The sequence below is a fragment of the Heliangelus exortis genome, chromosome 3, assembly GCF_036169615.1.
Source record: "Heliangelus exortis chromosome 3, bHelExo1.hap1, whole genome shotgun sequence".
Taxonomy (NCBI): Eukaryota; Metazoa; Chordata; class Aves; order Apodiformes; family Trochilidae; genus Heliangelus; species Heliangelus exortis.
The window spans coordinates 47448852-47471485 of NC_092424.1; the positions used below are offsets into that span (position 1 = coordinate 47448852).

At 41.0% G+C, this 22634-nt stretch overlaps 1 protein-coding gene across 2 annotated transcripts in view; it reads left to right on the forward strand.

The window, feature by feature from the left end:
- The window catches only part of AGPAT4 (1-acylglycerol-3-phosphate O-acyltransferase 4), a 73953-nt gene extending 51974 nt beyond the window's left edge, over positions 1 to 21979 (forward strand). For both annotated transcript variants that reach the window (XM_071740467.1, XM_071740468.1), the window contains 4 exons: positions 4245 to 4347; positions 6415 to 6490; positions 11840 to 12038; positions 19310 to 21979. In XM_071740467.1, coding sequence (XP_071596568.1) covers positions 4245 to 4347; positions 6415 to 6490; positions 11840 to 12038; positions 19310 to 19401 — 470 coding nt within the window. In that variant the 3' untranslated portion in view covers positions 19402 to 21979. The remainder of the gene's footprint in view (positions 1 to 4244; positions 4348 to 6414; positions 6491 to 11839; positions 12039 to 19309) is intronic.
- The last annotated feature ends 655 nt before the right edge of the window (positions 21980 to 22634 follow it).

The following is a 22634-nucleotide window of genomic DNA, read 5'->3' on the forward strand; positions in this document are numbered from 1 at the left end:
CTATTTGACTTGTTTACTGTAAATTCCCCGAGTCTCATTTTATGCTCAGCTTTATGATGTGGCCCCTGAGGTGACTGTACCCTCTATTACACTCTCAGATTACTTGTTCCAAACAGCATCAGTGCGACTGCTGAATTGCTACTGTCTTCTGAAGAAGCAATGGCAGCATGTAGAGATGTTGTTGATAGCTTCAGTTCAGTGATCTCTCTAATGATCTACAAAAATGACTCTTGCATGCTGACCTGTCTGTCTTGTGGCATGATTCACATCCATTTCAGTGGCTAAGTCTGCTGTAGAGTATCCCTGCTCGTCTTTGAAAATGAGAGACTGGTGCTGAGCTGCCTGGGCCCATTTTGGGCCCTGCCACTTAGGCTAAAACACTTTCTGCTCTTCCACAATGGGTTGTTGGCCTGGCTGGAGTTCCTTGCCAGGGGAGATAACTGCAGCTTGGCATAGCAGTGAAGGCAGCCTCAGTGTTTGGATTCAGTTCCAAGTTGGGTGTCACACAGGTCAGTGTTTCCTTTTCCTCTGGTGTTCCTTCCTCCTTTGTTACATGGGTGTGATTCAACCTGTCTGAGGCTGTACTGCTATAGAACAGAGTGTTGCTGGTTGCTGTGGCTGTTGAATTCTGTCAAATTACCTCCATAGCAGTGAGTTTCATATTTGTCAGCATAAGCAGATATATTTAGATTAAAATGTCTTTCACATAAGATCACAAGTCAAGAACCTTCCCTCCTAACTCATTTCCTTCATAAACAGTAATGGAATTCTTTTTGCTGCAGTGACTTACTTTCACAAATTCAGAGCCCTGCACATAGTTTCTTGAAGGAGGGCTTTTAATATTTTTTAGCTTGTTCTGATATTGTTATTGGTGAACATCTCTACCAGTGTGATAGAACAGACACATTCTCTAGGAATTTTATTTCCAGAAGCTGTTTGCTTTCTTAATAAATTGCTAAGTTGTAGAGTTTGCTACCTGTACTCTTCATGGAAACAAACGAAAACACAGGTCTGTTTCCAAAACAGTCATCCATTAGGTACAGTGAAAATAAATGTCATAAATATTACAGAAGATATATTTAACTGTTACTTTTATTGCCTGGCTGTGTATGAGGCTGTTGCTTGTATGAGGCAGCTGCTCTTATTCAGTTAAGACTTGCATTTAAAAATGTGTCTTATGATGGATTGTAGGTAACTCTAAGTTGTTAACCTTTTCCCTCAGTTGTACACTCAGGGAACTATCCAAGAAGAAACACACGAGAATTAATTACAGGGTGATGGTCTCATGGAGTTCAATGTGATATTTTTTCCCATGAGCTGGACTTGAGTCCTGTTTTTTTTTTTCAGTGCTTATCAAGGCTCCTGGTCATCCTCCAGAGCAAGCTACCAACTTTGAGTGGAGGAGTGATTTTTGTCCAAGATGATCAGAGCAACAAGATGTTTAAATAAATGCTTTTGTCAGGGTAGCTGTCATACCAGCAATACAATGAATTCCACTGTCTCTTCCCCTCCCCTTTTCAGTTTTCACTTCAGATCATTGTGTGCTTCATACTAGTGAAGCTTTATTTAGGTGTACTCATTGCCTGTAGGTTTATTTGTCAGATGATCATTCTGGCATAATACACCATGTCCACAAAATAATGCATCAAATTCAAGAGGACAGTTGAAATAAGAAAAATCATCTCCAGAAATGTAGTCCTAAAATTTATTTGGCTGAAATTAAGAAATGAAATGTAAAATTCTTAAGTACGTAGCTCTCTGTCAGAATACTGTAGAAGAAACCAAAAGTTAAAGTTCTTACAAAAAGCTGGAGAGAGGTTAGAAAACAAAAAACCCTAGCCTTTTTTGCTCAGAAAATAGAATCAATCTGGAATAAAATTGTTTTCAATTATGGTCTCTTTGGAGCCTTTGAAAAGGCTTCCAAATACAGAATTGCTTTTTTTGTTTTAATGAAAAAAGATGTCTTAAGATAAGTTCTTTTGAGAAAATGTTTTATTTCACAATTGAAGAAAAACTTCTCAAATGCTGCCTAAATTAGTCTGAGACAGTTGTAATATTTTCAAGATAGTGTGGAGTTATTTTTTTGCGAAATGTGAAATTTCTGGACCATCACCTTGGATGAGAAAGTAATGAGGTATCCAGTTTTATATTATTTAGCTATGAACTATAATGTAATGGAAAACAATTTTGGTGTGTCCCACAACACACCAGTACTTTCACTATGGAAGCTTTCTGGCAAATTTTAATTTCATGCAGCCGTTTTCTTCAAGGTTTTACTTTTCCTATACTTTCAAAGTAGAAAAGCTTAAGTCTTTAGTTATTTTATATCTGGAAAAACAGAGGTCTTCTTACTCCTGTATATGCTATCATTGTCTTGGATTTGGAACTGCATCACATTAGAAGATTTTAGTGTGATATTAAAAAGGACCGGCCTGAATATCACACTGCAGACCAGTTCCAGAGTGGAATGTGATATTTTTTCCCTGGAGCAAGGGAAATATGTAAAGATGTTCCTGACCTCAGAAGTTTTTTCAGAACAGAATCATCTTCTAGTGTGTCTAAGCATGCATGCAATTCGTATCAAGACTCAAAACTTAGGTTTTGTCTAAAAGACAAAAGAACAAGTGCTGTGTACATCATACTTTCCATTATTGAATCCATGTTGTTGTTAAAATAATATCTTATTACCAAATAAGCTAAGAAGTCTACCTTGTATAAAAGAAATGGAGCTCTTCCTTCAATTACATATGATTAGTAAATTAGAGTAGGCTAGTAAGAACCTTCTACATTAAGAAAATTAATTAAAATTGGATTATGTAATTTATTCAAGGAAGTATTTACCTACTTACATTGTATAGGGAATGTAGTGTCCTTGAAGTAGAGTTTGGCTGATGTGTTGTAGATTTGAGTTTGGGCCAAAAACCCAACTGTAGTAGAAGAGAACAGAACTGTTAATGAGGGATACAGTCTATAGGCCAGGACAGGATTTTTGTCTGTTTTCAGTTTTTCATTGCAGCACTAAAGCCAGGGTTGTTGTTCTGCTCTATGAATTCTGTTTTGCAATAACAAATGTTGTGGTGAGTTTCTGGGGGCTGAATGTTGTGACCATCTGTATTTCTTCTAGCTAGAGAGGCTTCAAAAGCAAATCTGTTCTGGTTAAGGAATGGCTTTCTTAGGTGGGTGGAGAACTCTGATAATAAAGGTTAATCACAGAGTTTGTTATTGCAAAACTCTAGAACAGAAAACCTAAAATGCCACAACCTACACATGAAGTCCATGGTAGTCACTTTTGTGACAAAAAATTAAAGATATTGCTGCTGGCATTGATCTTAGAATTCATACCACAATGAACAGTTGGTTTCAGTGGCAGGAAAGTTAATTGCTTTCTGGCAATTTTCTGATATCAGGAAAATAGTGTCTCTAAATGTTTCCAAATAAACTCACTTGAAACGCTTGATGTAGTTTAAAACAGTGAACTACAGTTTCTGTAGAAACTGCTTATTAATGCTGTCTTAATTACAAATGACCTTTACAAATACTTTCACTGCTGTTGTGCAGTCCTAGACTGCAGAAACTGAGATTGAAAGTTTGGTTGCAGTTTTGTTCTGTGGAATCTGGATGTTACATTCCTCACAGCAGCTGAGCTCACACAGGACATGGTCTGTTATTCTGTCTCTGCCTTTGCCTTCTAGCAAGTTCCTCAGTTACCAAATACTGGACATGTGGGGAAGGTTGTTTTGAACCCAAGACATTCACAGTTGCATTAAGCCCTCTTTCTGTAGGATGTGTCTCACATACACTTTGCCTGTTCTTAGTGACACTGTATATATTGTTTATTGTTTTTAAGGTGTGTGCCAGCCTCATTACTTACACACATCTAGGGGGAAGTTACGTCATTTGCAGTTTTCATAGTTTTTTAATCATTTGACTCCTAGGATGTCCTAGGTATATTAACTGTCAGAAACTGTGATGTGTTCCCAATATTCTGCACCCGATGGTGAAGGAGACAAGGTTGGAGATCAAACCCTTCTGTTCTATTGGTGCAATTCCTGAAAGGGTCAGTGACTATTTGGCTTCTTAAAACCTGCATGTTGAATATTCCATTTTCATCTCAACCTTGTTGACAGCTCAAACTGTGGTGCTATTGCTGTTGAATTAATATTTAAATACGCTTTTTTCTGAGAAAGAATGACTTATTTCCATTCTATGACTACAGTAATCACAACCTGTTTCTGTTCTTGTAGTTTCTGCAGTCTATGATTCTACCCTCAATTTCAGAAATAACGAGAATCCAACACTGCTGGGAGTTCTAAATGGAAAGAAATATCACGCAGATTTGTATGTAAGGCAAGTAATCTATATTTTAATTGCTTTTAGGCATGCAGATGTGTGTGCTTTGCAGGCACAATTGCACAAGAAATATTTTCAAGTAGGTAGCAGAAAGTGAATCTCTACCAACATGGCTTCACAGAACTGCAATTAAAAACTTATATGGGGTGGGAAAGGTTTCTTTTAAAGTTCTGTGACTATAACTATGTGTGACCCCTATAAAGCTCCACAGGACTGTTTTGTTGTTGTTATTTTTTTATTCTTTTATGTGTTTCAGCAGCAGCAGTGGGACTGCTTTTCACTCTGCCAAAATACCAGACATCTACTAAGTGTTCAAATGGAGTGGCTTTACATATCACTGGCATGATCTTTCCCACTTAAGTGGAGGCCAGGCTCATGACTGTTCCTGTGTCTGTTTGGTGGAACTGTTGATGTGTTTGGCTGCTGCTCCCTCCTTACCAAGAAGGGAGTTACTTAATGATACAGAGTTATTTTCCCATTAATGTTTCTATAAGTCACGAGTGCCCTAATTGCTTCCCCAAATGTTACTGAGAATGGGACATTTCCAAGGGTCTTGTTATCAGGACAAGTACTACCAGCAGCCCCCATGCTGCAGGCACTCAGGGTATGAGGCAGATTTAGGCATGGAGCATAGGAGCCTAGAAGCAATTCTGCAAGTGATCATCAGTTCATCATAACTTCACTACAGCTGTAACTGGCTGGTCCAATTGGTTTATCTTGGATGCTGATATGAAGTAGATTAGGACAACCTTTTTGTCTTACATCCCTCTCCCTGCATGGTTAAAATGTGTTTTCTTCAGAACTGTTTATGCCCATGGGTAAAAAGAAACATTCCATTGATTCCTCATGGATAAAACATGAGTTTGCATTTCTACTTGGATCCCAGTGGCCTTGTGTTGGGTGTTGTGGCCTGGCTGGCTACTGCTCATGGAGGAGCCATTTGGCCCTACCTGTGTGGGCCATTCCTCCAGCAGTGTGTTGGTGTGCATCTTGCTGTGTCTTCATTTACCCCTCTCCCACCTGCTGCAGGTCAATCTGGTAAAGCGTGGGAATTGCTTTCATGAGTTGGGCTAGTGTTTGCCCTCCTAGTTCTTTTAGCTCATACAGGCAGGGAAAAATTCATGGCATAACTTCTTTTGGCAATTAACTGTGGATCATCACAGATGTTCTTCAAAATCCTCCATATCTGCCTGTTGAAGTGCTGTGGGTATTGCACTCAGTAGAAGTTTGTAAAATTTGGGTGTGTTTGTTTGTTTTTGCTTAAATTGTCTTGACTTCTGATGTTTGTCATCTTCTGACCTTAAATAAAGGAGCAAAACAGTAGTGTCACACATCTTAATTTAATAACTGCAGACAGGAGTGTCCTGACTGTGAAAAATCCTCTCTTCTGTGCTGAAGACAGTTAAAATATATACTATATTGAAAAATGTAAAACTATTAAATATTGCTTTTAACATTCCTAAATGAAGATGAAGAAGGGACTATATTTTTCTGTCATAGTATTATTGACCAGAATTCATGTAATGTGATAGAAACTTTGTTTTGCCAAGAGGGTTTTTCAGTGATAAGAGCCATTTTTTTGGAAATGAAGACACATGTAACAAAAATAACAGAAATCGTAAATGTTACCTGAGAAATACTGGAGTGCTTTACCCTAGGTATAAGGAGGAAAGTGTTTTTTGGTTTTTTTTCCTCTCTTATGCCTAGCTGATTAAATACAGCCTTGAATTCCAAAGGAGGGGTAACTAATTAATCCAAAGCCTTTGTTTGGAAACAGAAAATTGCAAACCTTTATCTAGAAAGTGGCTCCAGTGAACTCAAACATAATTCATTACTATTTCAGAAGTCAAAATTTTGGAATTTCAGATTAATCTAAAAGTTGAAAGTGGCTCTGGAAGCAAACTGTACTTTACTGATCCTGGGAGCCATAACCAGAAATTAAAAAAAAAGCAGTAAATGCATTGAGTCTCCTGCAGATGAATAATCTGCCTGTATAAAGTCAATGCTGTTCATGGGAACCAATTTTTTTAATGTTCTTCAATTTCTTTTTCTAACGATTGGCAGGCGGATTCCACTAGAGGAAGTCCCAGAAGATGAGCAGGAATGTTCTACCTGGCTTCACAAATTGTATCAAGAAAAGGTTGGTTTTTTTGTCTAGACAGCACTTGAGAAACACTGGTGCCCAGTTATTTATACAAATATTAGCTAATAGGCCTGTACAGTGAGCATGTGTAGTGGTCCTGTTTGGGGGGCCTGGGGTGGGTGTTGGTTGGTTTGTTTCTTTGTTTTTCAGGGTAAGTCTTCTGTTCCTCCAGGCACAAACTGGTGTTGTGCTGCCAGTCATGATTGCCTTTGTTTTTTTTACTTGAAGAGCAACAGGAAGAAAACTTAAGCAAGCCTAGAAAGCATAGTTTTAGAACTCTTCATTAGAAAGTTGTATAAGGATACAATAAACACAACTATATCCTGGCTGGTAGAAGGACCTCCTTCCTCTTAAAGGCACCTTCTGAATGAAGGAGGAATTTGTGTGTTAATTAAGATATATTTTGCTTTAGTGTATCAGAATTTTCGTCTCTTGTTGTCCCCTGTCTCTTACCAAGGCTTTTTTACCAAAGATCCAACATTAAAAGGAAAGGCTGACAAATTGCTTTTACATTGCATGAATAGAAGCCGTACATTTAAGATTCCTAATCACGTAGGATGGGAACAGAATAATAATAACAGTGTATCTGTAGATGCCCACTGATTTTTTTTTTCCCAAATACTGTCATATGCATCCCTCAGCCTTTCAGAACCTGTTTCTCTTGCATTTTGTTTTTATGAACACAGGAGATAGTGGCTAGGGGATGCACTCTCTGGATACATGCAGTGCTCCCATTTTGCTTAGTGGGAGTCAGAGGTATGCAAGGCACGAGGGCCTGGCAGCTCAGTGTGCTTCAAGGAATTGGTCTTATGTCTTCAGACTGGAATATAGCAAGTGCTTTGGATTTAAAAGGGGTAGAATACACCTATGCTTTGGTTTCCTCTTGCTGAGGCAGCAAAATTCTGCTGTGCCATTTGTTGTACTCCACCCAGAACGTCAGATTAGCATTTCTGTACTGACTGTGTTCTCGTCTTTCTTGGCTTCAAACCATGACTGTTTCTGACTGAATTCATATGCCCTCTAAGTAGCTTGCTTACAGGGATGTGGAAAATAAATGTATGTTGAGACCTCAGTTGTAGATCTCCTAGCTTTGGCTCTGATCTCCCTTCTTGTAAATTGTGCCACCAGCACCTAATTTAGACCCAGCCTCTAGCACCTTTCTGCAGAAAGGCATTATGTTACCCCGGGAACACACACTCTCTACAGGCATATAAATGCAGATCACTCTTGCTGAACATGGCAAAAGTCCACTTTCTGCTACTATGACTATGTGTGTAACCCTGTTTTATGTTCCTAAGAAATGTTTAGTCATTTGCTAGAATATAAGTAAGTATGCAGCGATTGTTTTCCTGAAACTCTTATTACACAGTTTGCAGTGAATCACTTCAAGTTTTTTCTGTTACTCCCTTGAACACTCAGTTATTTATAGTGCAAAAAGAGTTACACCTATCCTGCTTTCTTCATAGCAACTTAACATAGCATAGAAACATAGCATAGAAAGTTTGCTGGTTGGTTAAATCCATAGTTTCCTATTTAAATAGAGGAGGAAGGAATGTGTGTTCAGTTTTCCATTAAAATTTTTTTTTGGTTGTGTGGCATTTTTTTGATTGGTTGGGATTTTTTTTTTTCATTTTTTGGTGGTTTTGGTTTTTTTCTGAAGGTGTCATGTTCTTCTTCCTTCAGATGTTTTATATTAGTGAAACTTACTTCATTGCAGCTAATTTACACAAGCCCATGTCTCTGAAGAATTAGACTGGGAGAACACAGATCTGGGACAAATTCAAGGGTTCTGAGGTGATGAAAGCCCACCTGCAGGGTAAAAATGCAGTTCTTTTTCACCTGCAGTTCATTTTTAAGAAGTTAGTTGGACTTTAGGTTGTATAACAAGCAGCATTGTTACCTTACTGTTGTCTTCAAAAATGATTTTTTACAGATTAATGTCTTCAGAGTCAGTAAATATTTTGACAAAATGAAACAAATCTGTATTCAAGCAGCAGTAGTTCATTGCAAGATATGCACTTAGCCTCTGCTTTTTCTATTTTGGTTGCACCACTTCACTTTCTGTTTCAAAGTCAAGGTGCTTCATGCTACTGGAAAACAGCCCCTGCTACATCTTGCATGATGATTGACTGTGCTGTTGCCTATTCTCAGTGATTTTCATAATTTTGCAGTACCTTTTCAAGACTTACCTGGTGCTGCACTATGCTCTGGCAGCATGATTTAGTAGGAGGGATGTGCCACAGGGATCAAGGTCAAGGCTGTAGTGCTGTGCACTCACGATGGTCAGGGACACAAAGCTGTTTGAATGAGTAATAAAATCTGCAGTTAGTGGACATGAAGGGACATGACTGTTCTTGTCTTTTATTTTTTTTAATTGTCATTAGTGGAAGAGTGAGAGTCTTTCAGGAAAGCTTTTTCTGTTTCAGTTTACCTCATCTCAGTTACACACACCTCAACCTGAGATACTGCTCTCTGACAACCTGCTATGTTTGTGTTCTTGTTAATTACCAGATGAAAAATAGCCCTGTGCTGTTCTAAACCAAACACTGTTCTCCTTCCTTTTCCAGACTTATGGTAAGCACCATGTCCATGTGCTTCTTCCTCACTTGGAGTGAATTTTGTTCTTTTATCCTTCCAGAAGGATTTTTTTTCCTTTTTTTAACCACCGTTTCTAGAAAAATTTCCTTGGACTTTAACAAGGACCAGGTTCAGCATTTTAGTGCCTGGTCTGAACAGGTACTGTGTAATAGTCACATTATCAAAAGAAAGTGAGCTTCGAACTCTTCTTATTTGTATGAGAAGCATGGAAGACAGGATGTGGAAAATCTATGCTGAAATGCCCCAGGGAATTAACTGAGCATAACTGAGGAGGAAAAGTGTACAGAACACCAGTGTCTGGGAACAAAAGATGGCTTTTTGGATACTTATTCTTTGTGGGCTTCCTCAAGAAAGGGCAGTGGCATACCTCTGCATTCTTCCTTTTTGGAGAAGGAAGAATCCAGTTAGCCTCTTACAAGATGATGGATATTCCCTGATTTTCCCTCACGGCATTACCCACCCTAGTGTCCAGAGCAACTCAGATTTGTTGGCAGCATCAGAGGGAGAATGTTTCAATGTCTGAATACATGATACTGGAATGGGTAGGATTTATTACAGGCTGAAAAGAAGCTCTGTATGCAGGAGAATGAAAGGATCTTAATTTGGGAGAGGTGATTGAGGGAAATTTTGAGGTACATCATGGGTTTAAATGCTGACCCACCAAATGCTGTTGGTGCGTACCACAGACACACTTGAAATAACTGAACACACAGATCTTTTGTGCAAAGAATGTGAATGTTTTTAAGAGTAAGGAATCATAACCAAATTGAATAGCTGTTCCTCACAGTGGTGTGAAATGTGTAGTGGAGGTGATGGAATTGATGTAATTTCTGTTGTGTATATCATCCATCTGTCTCAAGCCTCATGGTGAAATGTGGTCACCTCTTTTGCTGTCCCCACTGCATCACATAGCCTACAAAGAGAAAACTGCAGGGCTTGTTTTAAGTGAGTCTGTCTTGGTTCCTGTAGTAATAGGCCCCCTAATGGCGATGCCAATAATAGACAGAAATTCTGAACTTTGGTGGGTAACACCGGTATTTAGAAACCTCATTGCATATAGTAGAATTCAATTTACTGATGATCAGTAGCTCTGTGTTAAACCAGTCATAAACCCAAATCCTCAAGGCACTATAAAGACATTTTCATACGCTGTGTAATTTGTTGAAAACAGCTAATTAATTGGCCATAATGATCCCAGTACAATCTAACTAGCATGCACAAAGCAGTCATAATTTTTCTAATCTCAATAAAGAGAGCTCATTGCTTTAATTACTGTGTAATCTCTTAAAAGCTAAATGTTCCCTTTGAATTAGATAAAATGGTACCAGCCTGTAATTGCTCGAGTTGGCATTAAATAATTAAAGAATTGTCTGTGTTAGCTGAAGTGTAAGTAAGTAAGTACAAAATCATAGCAATGTAGAAATAATCTTCTTGTGGTTGATTAGGAAAATCTTGGCTTTGCCAGAATTTTTGGAAACTATCATGAGGCATTCTTTTCTTTGAAAAAACTTAACACGTCAGTCAGAACAAATTTAAATTCCTTTTTATATCAGTCTAATTCTGACTTCATTAGTATACCTGTTTTCTGTGATAACACAGATTAATGATCTCTGCTTTTGAACCAGAAGGAAGGATTCTTCTTCCCACCCACTTTGATACCTTGGGTTCATCACACTGTTAAAGGCAGTGCCATTCACCCATATGGGTTCTAGAGGAATGTGCTGAATTCTGAGTTATCTGTGCTTTAAAATACACCACAAAAACAAACACCAAACCACACTCCCTTATCCCCCTCATATTAAACTAAAAGGGAGGGTCCTTTGGTTAAAACCAGTGCAAGAATCTAAACTGTTTGTAGAGATGTTCAGTACCCAAACCTTTCTATAAGCTTCATGATAACAAGATGAGTAAGACTGCACTGACAGGACAAAGCAAACAGGAGGGGGTGGTGTTCTTTGGAGTATGGGACGTGATGTTTTCTGCCTACCTTTTCTCATGGGGCTGTGGATACTGTTTTAGAACAGTGGTTGGAGAAGACATTAAGGAATAGAGGATCTGCTGCCGAAGATACAGCCCAAAAACTTTTCTGGCTTACCCAGCAGTATTTGGTACTTCCTTCAGAAGGAAGGGACAACTTCTCACTTGTGCCCTGTGATAGGATAAGAGACAATGGATTCAAGACAGAGCACAGGAAGTTCCACCTCGACATAAGGAAGAATTACTTTACTGTAAGGATTACAGAGCCCTGGAACAGGGTCCCCAGAGAGGTTGCGGAGTCTCATTCTCTGGAGACTTTCAAGACCCATCTGGATGCATTTCTGAGTGACCTGCCCTAGATTTGCTCCTGCTCTGGCAGCGAGGTTGGACTTGATGATCTTCAGAGGTCCCTTGCAACCCCTGACATCCTGTGGTTCTGTGATTTGTCCAGTGGCTGTGGCTCCTGGAGAAGGTTCAGCAGTAATGACTGTATTACTGCAGGAGTATGTATCTCCTCACCCTTCTGATTTTACTGGGCTTGTTATATTATCTGTGCTTTCCATTTTTCAAGCTTTTAAATGTAGGAGAATGATAGGATGTGTACATCAATGTAAGCTCTTCTTTTTGGACTTTGTGCTCATTGACTTCAAAGTACATGCTTTCCAGCCATGACTTGGTCTTTAACATGCAGAAAGAGGAACATCAAAGGCAGGAATGGCTGGTTTTGTTGTCAGATGAGGATTTAATTGTTGCTCTCCTTTGTTCTGCTAGGATGCATTCCAGGAAAAGTACTACCAAACAGGAACCTACCCAGCAGTCCCTATAGTGCCACCCCGACGACCATGGACACTTTTGAACTGGCTTTTCTGGGCCTTATTGCTGCTATATCCTTTATTCAAGCTGCTCATCAACATGATCAACAGTGGATCGTCCCTGACACTAGCTAGTTTTGCATTTGTCATTGTAATGGGTAAGTTTTCTATAATAGATATACCAAGTAGTTGTCAAATGTGATTCGTTGAGGCTTACTAAATAGAAACATGACTTAGGAATTCAGCAGGCCATCTGATACTATGCCCACTTCAGCTTGGAGTAGGTTAAATAGATTTTTTGTTGTTGTTCTTGGCGGTTTTTTTTATAGTTCTATTGTTTTTTTGTAAGAGCTGTATACAATTTTTTCTGTTTCTTAAGAAATCAAAACAGTCATGTTCCAGCGTGTTGCCTACAAGAGGCTTTCTTGTGTAGTGGGCTGCTGGGTTACGTTTTGAATGCCTAGAAGAAAAGCTCAAGTTTATTCTTCCATCTAATCACAGCCTGATACATCATCCACTGGAAATCCACAAACTTTTCATATAAAGGACAGCCTGTTGTAGCCAACTAGTCTGATTTACCTGGCTCAGAACATAGCTTATCATAGGTGACACAGATTATCATTGGTGATTCCTATGAAGTTTTGACACCATTGCAAATGCTATGTCCCTGGCAATACCACTCAGTAGAACTTGAGAGGACATTTGTTCTGCCTTTGGAAGAAAGAGCATATAATCTGTGTTTGGTTCTGTGCTGAGGAATGATGGTCTAATGGGGCACTGAAGCTTAGCTGTTGCAAAATTTATCATCATCTTCCCTTCTGCATTTTCCTCTTAATTCAGCTTCTCTGCTCAGTGGGTTGGTTGGGTGCCATGCCAAAGTGCCTCATGGCTTGTGTACCCTTTACAGGGAGCCTCACTACATAATTCAGAGTTCTGGATTTTTCCCTTCAGGGCTAGACACTTCAGTGCTTGGCATTGTGGCAATTGGACTTAGGGCTTAATAATTTAGTTGAGTGACACCACACCACATCTAATCCACCATAAGTCAAATGTCATCTTGCTGTTAGTGGCCTTTGCAACTAGGTCATGTCTTTTCTGTTACCAGGAAGGAGGGGAAGAAACTTTAAAGGAAAAAAAGCTATGATGCTACTAAGAATGGACAGCAAAAAACTTGTTTTTTTTTCTTTCTGTCTTCCACTTAGCTTGCTTCTGCTTCTAGCCACAAGAAAAGATTAAAAGCTGTGAATCCCCTTTCAAATGCAGTGTTAATCCAAAGGTTCTCAGGTTATTTGTAACACTGGAGCTAACAGAAAGCTACAGCAGCAGTCTGCTGCCAGAATGAATGCCTGAGCTCCCAGGCTTTAGGAAGCACAGCTGAGGTAGATGCTATACTACTAAGATAAAGAGCCCTCGCTGTGGGGTGCTGCAGGTTTCAGTCCTCTGCTGCATTTGAAAGAGCCCTGTGCTTAGCAGCAGCTCTCATCTCACTCTGAATACTTGATGTGATCAAACCCAAAGTGCTTGTAAGTGGACAGGATTTGCAGAGCAGCAGAAGACACTGCATTGCTTGTGGTAGTGGCTGTTGCCTCAGTAGTCTGAGCCAGATACCTCTGGATGCTGAGCAGGCAAAATAAAAATGATGATTATGTCACTTATCAGCAGCTGGCAGCCTCCATGAAGCTGTGGAGGGAAGAGAATCCATGGGAGTGGAAGGAAGCTCAACTTTCAGTAAAAATGAACAAACACCATAGCTGGTTTAGCCTGGTCACTTAAAAGTGGATGTGCTACTTGCCGAAAGAGCAATGATTCCCTTAGTACCTTAGAATTAAATCTGTTTTGCTATATGCCTTTAAAAGCAATGTTACTATTAGTGGGGAATCATTGCTATCTTTCCTTAGAAGCATCTAAAAACTTCAGCCCAAGCTGTCACATTGCTGTTGTAGCCAATAGCTGAGTTTCTGTAGCAAAGCCATTCTCCCCAATTTAAAAAAAAAAAAATGTATTTAATCCTAAGGGATATCTCTGTCATGAATATCCTGGGAGTGATGCACCTGTATTCTCACAGAAGAAAAGCCACTATTTTATTTTGCAGTTGTCTCTAACTTTAGTCAAGGTGTCTCAGAAGTGAATTCTGGCTGGGAGATAGCAGTAGATGAACACAAATGTACTTTGGAGGCTGTGACTCTGGGTGCCAACTGGAACTGTCATCCTGGCAGATGCAGTTTGTAGCAAAGCAGGCAGGACTATTTATGTTGCTTTTCCAGTGTGAGCAGTGATCTGTACCTGCTGGCTTAAAAATGGAAAAGGAAGCTTTTTCTGTAAATCAGGGAAATATTTACTGTTGTGATCAGGTGATAAAATTGCCCTTTCACATTGCTCCTAGTAGTCCTTTTCCCTCTGTTCTTTACCTGAATCAGCACAAGGCAGTTTGGGGACATTATGTTTTATATGGCAATTTGACATCTCAGCAGATACTCCAGAAGCAGGAACCTTACTGCAGTCCCTAATAGCTGATTATAGGTAGACTGCTGTTTCTAAGGGCAGATTTCAGTACCTGACAGCATTACCTTTGTTAGCAAAGGTGCAGATAACACAAGATGTTCCTAAACCTTCTGAGATAGGAAAGAGCTAAGGAACCAGGAAGCCCTTTTAGCTGCTATCCTCTGCTTTGTTTTCAGAGTCTGATTTTTCTTTCAGATAGTCTCTGCTAATTGTGCTCTCCAGTGGAGCACTTACTGTCTGTTCAGGTGGAAAGATCCACTAGGGAAGTGCTCCGTGACGGTCAGGCTGGAGTGAAAGCACTGTAATCCCTCAGACCCTCTCTCAGATCCAAGGAATGGATAACTAATGTATATATAGCCCTGCTGGTTCAGCTAAAACACTTTCAGCCCTAAATAAACAATGTCTTCTCTTTCTAATGAGAATGCTGAGCCATCCCCTCTTGCTTTGCTGTACAGCAGTTTGGCTATTTATACTCAAAATAATCATTGCAGTGTGCTAATATCTTTAACTGCTGGGTCTGGGACCAGGAGGCCTTTGTGATACTACTTGAAACCAACACAAGGCAATCCCAGCTCCAGAAGATAAATGCTGGAGCAGTTTAGAGACACAAAAGTCTATTTTGAAAACTGGTTTTAGTTTCATAGGACACGTGGCAAGAGATTTATGTGCTTACCTCACAACAATTTAAAACTTAGGGCTGATATTTTGGTGTTAAAGCAGTGAGTGAGTCTGTCAGATGTATTTGTATTTGACAGTAGCTTTTTTTTTTTTAGAGTATATTTTATTATAGAGCTATGAACTTCAGTTAGAAGGGGAATGTTGGTTCTACCTGCAAGATAAGAGGGCTTCTCTGTTGTGTGGTTTGGTTGTTGTTTTTTTTTATGGAGAAGTAGCTCATCCATGTCTAATGCTAAAAGCATAACTGCATCTGGTCTTATGACATAGGGCCAGCAGTTAAGTACCAGTTATAAGTGAGAGAATGAAGCATAAGGAGTAATGAACCAGCTTTGATGCTGCAGGACCTGTTTGTGTCTGTTCTACACTATGTAGACAGTGCTGTTAGAAAATATGTTTCCATGGATGTCTGTACAAACTGAGTGAGTCCTTGGTGGCTCAAGAGTGCAATGTGGACCTTGAAGGGTCAGAGCCTGATGTCACCTGGGCAGCAAGGCTTTTGGTGCCTGTAGGGTCAGATGAGCATGAAGTGAGGAGGGCACGAGCCAGCAGTTTTGCAGCAAGTTCTCCAACAGCAGGAGGGTATAAACCCTATGCAGGGTTCTGCTTGTGTTGATTCTGCCTGTTGCTGGAGCTGCCAGACAATCTGGCTTCTCAGCCTGGTGCCTAGAACTTGGCTGGTTGGTTTTTGGTTACTGGCTTGTTTCTTCTCCCTTATAGTTAAAGATAGGCCCTCAGTGGCAGTTTCTACCATTCGTATAAGCTTTAGTTGTACAAATCTTCATATCAATGTATAATCTATATAACTTGGGTGTACAGCTGACTATATAGGGGAAATTTTTATGTCCCTCCCTGCTGTGCTATTTATAGCACTTGTTTGTGTGGTACAAATCCCAGGCAGCAGATGAGATGAATGAAATCCTGAGGTGTGAGAGAAAAGGCAGCTCTGAGCTGTAAGGTTTTTGCTGAAGGATGAGGTACTATTTGTGAGGGAAGTGGTTTTCTTGGAGCTAAAAAAATGCTCCAAGGAGATTCCATTATTGCCTCTGGTTATTTGTTAGCTTGGCCCTCCCTCAGTCCCCAGTACTCTGGCAGGCAGAGCAGGTCCTCAACAACCTCCTGCATCATCACTTGGTGAGAAATGAGCAGAAAGATGGCAAGAGCTCAGTGACCTTCTGTAGTTTGCTGCAGAGCAAACCTCTGAGGGATGCCTCAGAGGATAGCTTCTCCCTCCTGCTCTTTTCAAGGACAGCTTTAACTCTCACAGCTGGTGGTTAGGCACAATTCCTGCTTATCTCCCTTTCTCCCCTTGCAGTAAAAAAAAATCTAAGTTCCCCTTACGATAACTGTATTTAAAATAACAATGGAGTAAGTTCACCAGGGTATACAGAATGGCTCCAGGACAGTTGTGGAGAGGAGGCAAGCAGGAGTGCAGGGAGTAACTAGAGGCATTTCTACACTCAACCACACTTTGCCTCCACAGGCTTTGCAAACATGAGCATTCTCTTCTTGTACCCCAGCTTGCTGAGGGCAGTGGCAGATTCTGCCAGGAGACAATGGAGAAGAGAGAAAAAAATATCTAGGCAGCTGAACCAGATAATTTTTGGTGTCTAAGCAGTGGCATTCCTTGAACTGGATGAAATCCCCAGCGTGCTGTGTGGCTGCTGTAACAGCTGCTCTTATTTATGCTCCGTGTTCATCTCCAAATGCTGTTTATACCCCTTCTGGTTAAAATATTAATGATTTCACACTTACTATGTTATGATCCCAGACTGCAGGCCATCTTGTCTGCAGATCTTGTCTTCCCCAGCTCATGGCTAAGTGTCAGATTTTTTTTTTTCCTTTCTCTTTGTGAGACTGAAACCCTTCACTTGTCCCAGTTGTGTGCATTTCCATTCAGTGTCAAACACTGGAGTGTAAGTGACAGTCAACTCCCTGGGAGCTCTCTCCCTCTTTGCTTGTGGAAGGGAGGGTTCTGCTTGCCTGGAGTCTCAGCATCCAGAAGACCTGCAGGAAGCTCCAAGCCCAGATTCCCCATTGCACTGCTGCCTGTTCAGCCATTGCTGTGTCATATTTACTGTCATCCCACAGAACATGAGTCTGTAGTTTATTGGTTTGTTTTTAAGTGCTGGTATTTTGAAAGAAAATACACTCAGTGCCTTTCATCCAAGAAAAATCAGACAGAAGACAGGAAGGTGGGAAGGCACCTCTGCAGATACTCTAGTCCAAACCCCAGCTCACAGCAGGGTTAGCTACAGTGGGTTGCTCAGGGCTGTGTCTCATTGAGTTTTGAGTATCTCCGAGGTTGGAGACTGCACAACCTCCTTGGTCAGCGTGTGCCACTGTTCAACCTCACAGACAGTACATAAGGTATTTTTGTTTCTGTTTTTCTTATGCTCAGAGGGAACCTCCAGTGTTTCAGCTTGTGCCCACTGCCTTCTGTTTTGTCACTGGGCGTCACTGAGAAGGGTCTGGCTCTATCTGCTTCACACCCACCCTTCATATTTATGCACACTGGTAAAATCACACTGAGCTTCTATTTTCCAGGCTGTGAACAGTCCTGGCCCTCTCCACCTCTCCTCATATTGAACATCCTCCTATTCCCTTAATCATCTCTGTGGCTTTCAGTAGCTTCACTCTAGTATTTCCATGTCTCTCCTCTTGTCTACTGGGGAGCCCAAACTGGAACCAGCACTCCAAATGTGCCTCATCAGTGCTGAGCAGGGTGGAAGGGTTGATGGTTCTCACCCTGCTTGAAAGGCTTTTCCTAATGCAGCCCTGAGCAGCTTCATCCTCCTTTCTCTCAAGGGCACACTGCTGGCATCTCCTAGGAAGCCCAGGTCCTCCTCCTCAGAGCTGCTTTCCGTTTTTTAATACTGTAGCTTGCTTAGAGACTTGCAACACTTCTCCAATAGTCTGCGCTCAAGTTCAGGTTGTTTGAAGCAGGTGTTCAATACAGTGCTAGTTCTGCCTGTTTGATGTAGTAGTGCCAGGTTCCAGCTGAACATGCAAGCACCTGGTAAAGCAGTGGGCAGCACAGGTTGCCAGCTGGCAGCCCTCTCCCATTCCTGTGCTGAACAGCAGCAGCACGTGCCTGGACACAGGGTGCTGCATCAGCCCTGCTGCTGGCACTCGGTGCCCGGTGGTGGTAGGAAACCTCTGGGCTCTCTTGGTGCTCTCAGACTCTGACTTGACCATAAAGAGACCTTTGGCTGGTGAGGGTCAGGGTCATCTTAGAGAGGTCAGGACCAACCAGAATGAGACATTTAGGCCCTCTCACAGGACTGAGCCTTTTCTCCATCAGTCAGGAAGAAATTGGGATTTTGTGTCTTAGGAAATGTTCTTGGCTTTCTTGGGACTTTTTTTTGGGAAAAAGTATTCTGAGTGAAGGTGTTTGTGATTTCCAAGTAGGGTTAGGCCTGAAAGAAGTATGGAAGTTCTGGATATGTACAACATGAGCAGAAATTTGGGAAATAATACAGTTTTGGCAGCTGAATCCCTTTATGAAAAAAAACAACCAACCAACCCCACAACCTATGAGGGGGTGGGAGGGGCTTACGCTCAGTTGCATTTAAATTAGGCAGTCACTTCAGGTACTGTAAATGAACAAATTCTTGTGCATGGTGAATTACTACCACTATCTCAACTACAGAAATCTTTTCAATGAACCAGGACTCATAGTGGGCTGTTTCATGAGCTGTAGTTAAAAAAATGCCACACATGACATGGTTTTGTTTATCAGGATGTGAAATGCCCTCGCACTTGCTCGTGCTCTTCAGGCATGGCGCCTGTCGAATGCCAGCAGAGTTCCCTTCCCCTGTCACACCCCGCATGCAGACACATTTGTACATTTTGCCATGCAGCTCCTGGGAGCCAGGTAACAGCAGCTGCCTCAAAACACCCCCATTTTACACCCAGCCTTCTCTAAGGTTGAAGAGGGCTGATCCCATCACGCCCGTGTCTCTCAGACCTGCTGGCTCAGGTGTCCCATTCCCTGCTGGTGGGACAGGAGGTGTCCAGCCCCAGGCCAGCCACTCAGGATCTTCCTTAACAAAATACTGTGGGCAGGGTCCTCGGGGAGGGGGCGTGGAGTGGTACCTCACAGCAAAGGTCAAGGGTGGGTAGTTCCTATTAATGCTGCACTGATGGAAGGTTGGGAATGCTGCTGGTGTCTTTCAAAATGCTGCACACCTGTAGAGACCTTTAATTTCTGTCCACAAATTGATCTAAATTTTTTAATTCATATTTGCAGCTTCTGTTGGTGTCAGATGGATGATAGGTGTTACAGAAATTGACAAGGGCTCCACCTACGGCAACAATGACAACAAGGAGAAGCAAAAGTAGTATCTTCAGAGAGTGCTTCAATCCACAGGGAAGAAACGCAACTTCTGAAAACTCTTAAAGTGCATATCATGGTCCTTCAAGTGAAATCAGAGGAAGGGTAGGATGAGTGATTGCCAGGCAGATCTGAATCTGTGCTCCTGTTATTTTTCTCTGGGAGTTTGGGCTGGATGACGTGCTTGAAAGATGCACTCCCTTGTATACTCTCCACAACAGGTTTGCATTGGGCTGGTTGGTTTGTTTTCCTATAAGGTGTCTTAAGGTTTGAAGAAAAAAAGTATTCCACTATGCTTGTAAGATGAGACTCTACCTGGAAACTAAGGAGAGGCACAGGCTTTACCTTTCTTAACTTGCTCTAAGGAATGGATAAAGGCCAGAAGATAGTTACAAGATGATTAAAATTGATAGTTGTGTAGATCACATGTTAACAGTTTAATAATCATTATCTGTCAGTGTTTAAATGCAGTAAGATGCCCTGCTTGGTTATACCAGTATTGGACCAAAGCAGCTCTGCTGAACTGGCACAACTTACATTAGAGTTTTTCTACATCTAGAACTTACTCCCTGAGTGTGCACCACATGGGTCCTTTAAAACTTGAGTGAGACCCTGGCTGGCCCATTTTGCTGCGTCAGAGCTTTGCACTGGTGTAACCTGCAGCAGAATTTGGCCTTGTGGCCCGAGTTAGAGCGAAGTTACCCACTGCCACGTCTTTCCCCAGGCAATACATCAGAAGGATAATTGAAACCTTTATTCTTTTGAGAGTGCTATTTATAGTTTGGAAAGACCAGGGTAGTAAAATCCCTTTCAGCTTTAAACACTGACTAAAGTTCTCAACTTTCCTAACAATGGTGGAAAGAAAACTGGGTAAGCTATAATGAAGTATTTAATGCAAAGCATGCATTAAAAATTATGCCCCACCCCCACATTATTGTGAGCCATTAATCTGTTGCTCTATATTTTATGATAAATTAGTTTACATGGTGCCTCATAACAGTCAGCCTGAAGAAACAGTTAAATTACCTTTCTTTCACTCTTCTTTTGGAGAGAAGAGGGAAAGTAGGAGAGACCTCAAACAGTGGTATGGCTTAAGTGCTTTTTTTAAGGCTGTCTGGACTTCCTTTGACACCCCCCTGAACTTAATAAAACTAGAATCAAGCTTCTTGGAAAAACTTGTTGGTCCAGCATCCCTGGTACCAATTGCAGGGCATCCTCCTCTTGTTTTTTAAAGAGTATGCAAGTTATAAAAAAAAAACTTGTTTTAAAAAAACAAAAAGAAAAGGAGGGACTTCCAGCAATTATGACTGAAAAATCCTCAAACTTTTGAAGTCTAAAGTTACTGATACTGAACAGTGGGGATTATAATTGGCATTTTCAGTACTGGTACATTTTACTTTCACATAGGACTAAATCATGGTTGTTCAGGAATGAAGAGTCTGTGTCTCTAGAGAAGAAAGTGAGCAGTCTTAGTTCTAGCAGCTGGCAAAAAATCCCCCAATCATTTCTCTTTTCCTGTAATAAAACTGAGGCTAGAAGAAACGGGTTAATTCAACAGAATTATCAATCATTCCATGAAATATGCATTTGCTGTTCAGTAGTAGATTGGATCATCCAGAAATTACTCTTTTTAATATGAAGCACCTAAAAAAGCAGGTGTAGCAGGGCTTTTAGCAGGGGGTAGCAAGTAATTTTGGGGGAGTGGAGGCAGTAAAACGTACGGCATACAACAAATGAGCTTTAGTTTAGTCTTCCAACACACAAAATAGATCAGAAAATACTGCTGAACTTACAAAGCTATTATTTTATTAAACCACATGCCCTGTGCTCCCCATTTGCTAAAACAATCTTAGCAGCAGAAAGCTGAGCATTATATCTGGTAGTCATGTCTGAAGGTCCATCTATCCCACAGTAACCTATCAGGCACAGTAATGTGCAAGATGTGAAGACACTGTACAAAAGACTTTGAAAATGGGGTGAGAGAGAGAGAAAAGATCTCTCCAATCTAGCATTTTACTGTCAGCCTTACCTGGCAGATACACAGGAGGCTTTTCTCAGGGTGGCAGAATGAACCCTGTACAGAAGAGTTCTGAGCAGCAAATACATATTCATGTAGCAATAGAGACTGATGTAACATGCTGGGAGGGAGGCATTAACATTCCTTGCCAATCTTGGTTCTTTCCTCTCCAACTGCATGCAGTGCCACTTCTCCCAGAGCGAAATACCAACCATGTAAGTACTTCTGAAAGAGTATTTAGACTATTTCATACCCCTTTCCCTAGGACCTACCCTTAGAACAGGCTGAGGGCCAATCACACCACTCCTGGATCCATCCTCCTCAGCACTTCCAGAAGTCCCAGCACACAAGGACTGCACCATTGGGCCCTTCCAGCCCTCACTGGCAAACAGAGAAAACTCAATGGCGCTTGCCAAAGTTAAACTAGCCCAGTTCACTGTATTAAAAGAATGACATCTGTCACTAGGAAGCAGTGTTTGCCCCTCACAAGCAACTGTATGTTCTACAACTGCCTTAACAAAAGTAGTCTTAATGTTTGTTTATATAAAAATAAAAGTATAAAAAGCTGAGGTGCAGTGAGCGAGTTTTCTTTTGGTCAGCAACAATGAACTCGTAACACTTTACTTTTCACCTTTATCCTCATTCTTAAAACCTTTCCATGGTTCCTGTTTGCAGGAACCTTAAAAGGGCACCTGCAGCAAGGTAAATGAGGACACACAAGCACCATGTGTCCTCACAACGAAAGCACTCAGCTGGCTGGGTGGTGAGGTGGGGGTAGTTTTACCTCATACTTCAGTATCCCCTTGCTGAGGATGACAAAGTACTGTGCTTCTTACCATAACTGAATACAGCTGCAGAGAAGGTAAGGCCTTTGAATTCAGCACTGTGGTTTTTGAGCCTAGCTGGACACACTGCACTGGTGACCTGCACAGTCAGGCTCCTGCTTTTCTGGATCTGTCAGATTTCATGACATTTTCTCAACAGCTCACCCAGCTGCTGAAAGCTGCCCCATACCTGTAACAAACCAAGGGTTTGTGGACTGAAGACGAAAAATAGGAACTTCTAGAAAAAAAAACAGATATCAAAAGCAAATTCTTTGCTCTATAAAGTTACCCAATTAAAGGTCTAAAAATGTAACAGGAATATGTAAACATGGACCAATGCTTGCAAGTAACAAGTTAATCTGTAAACAGCAAACCAAACAAAATAATCTCACTAGATCAA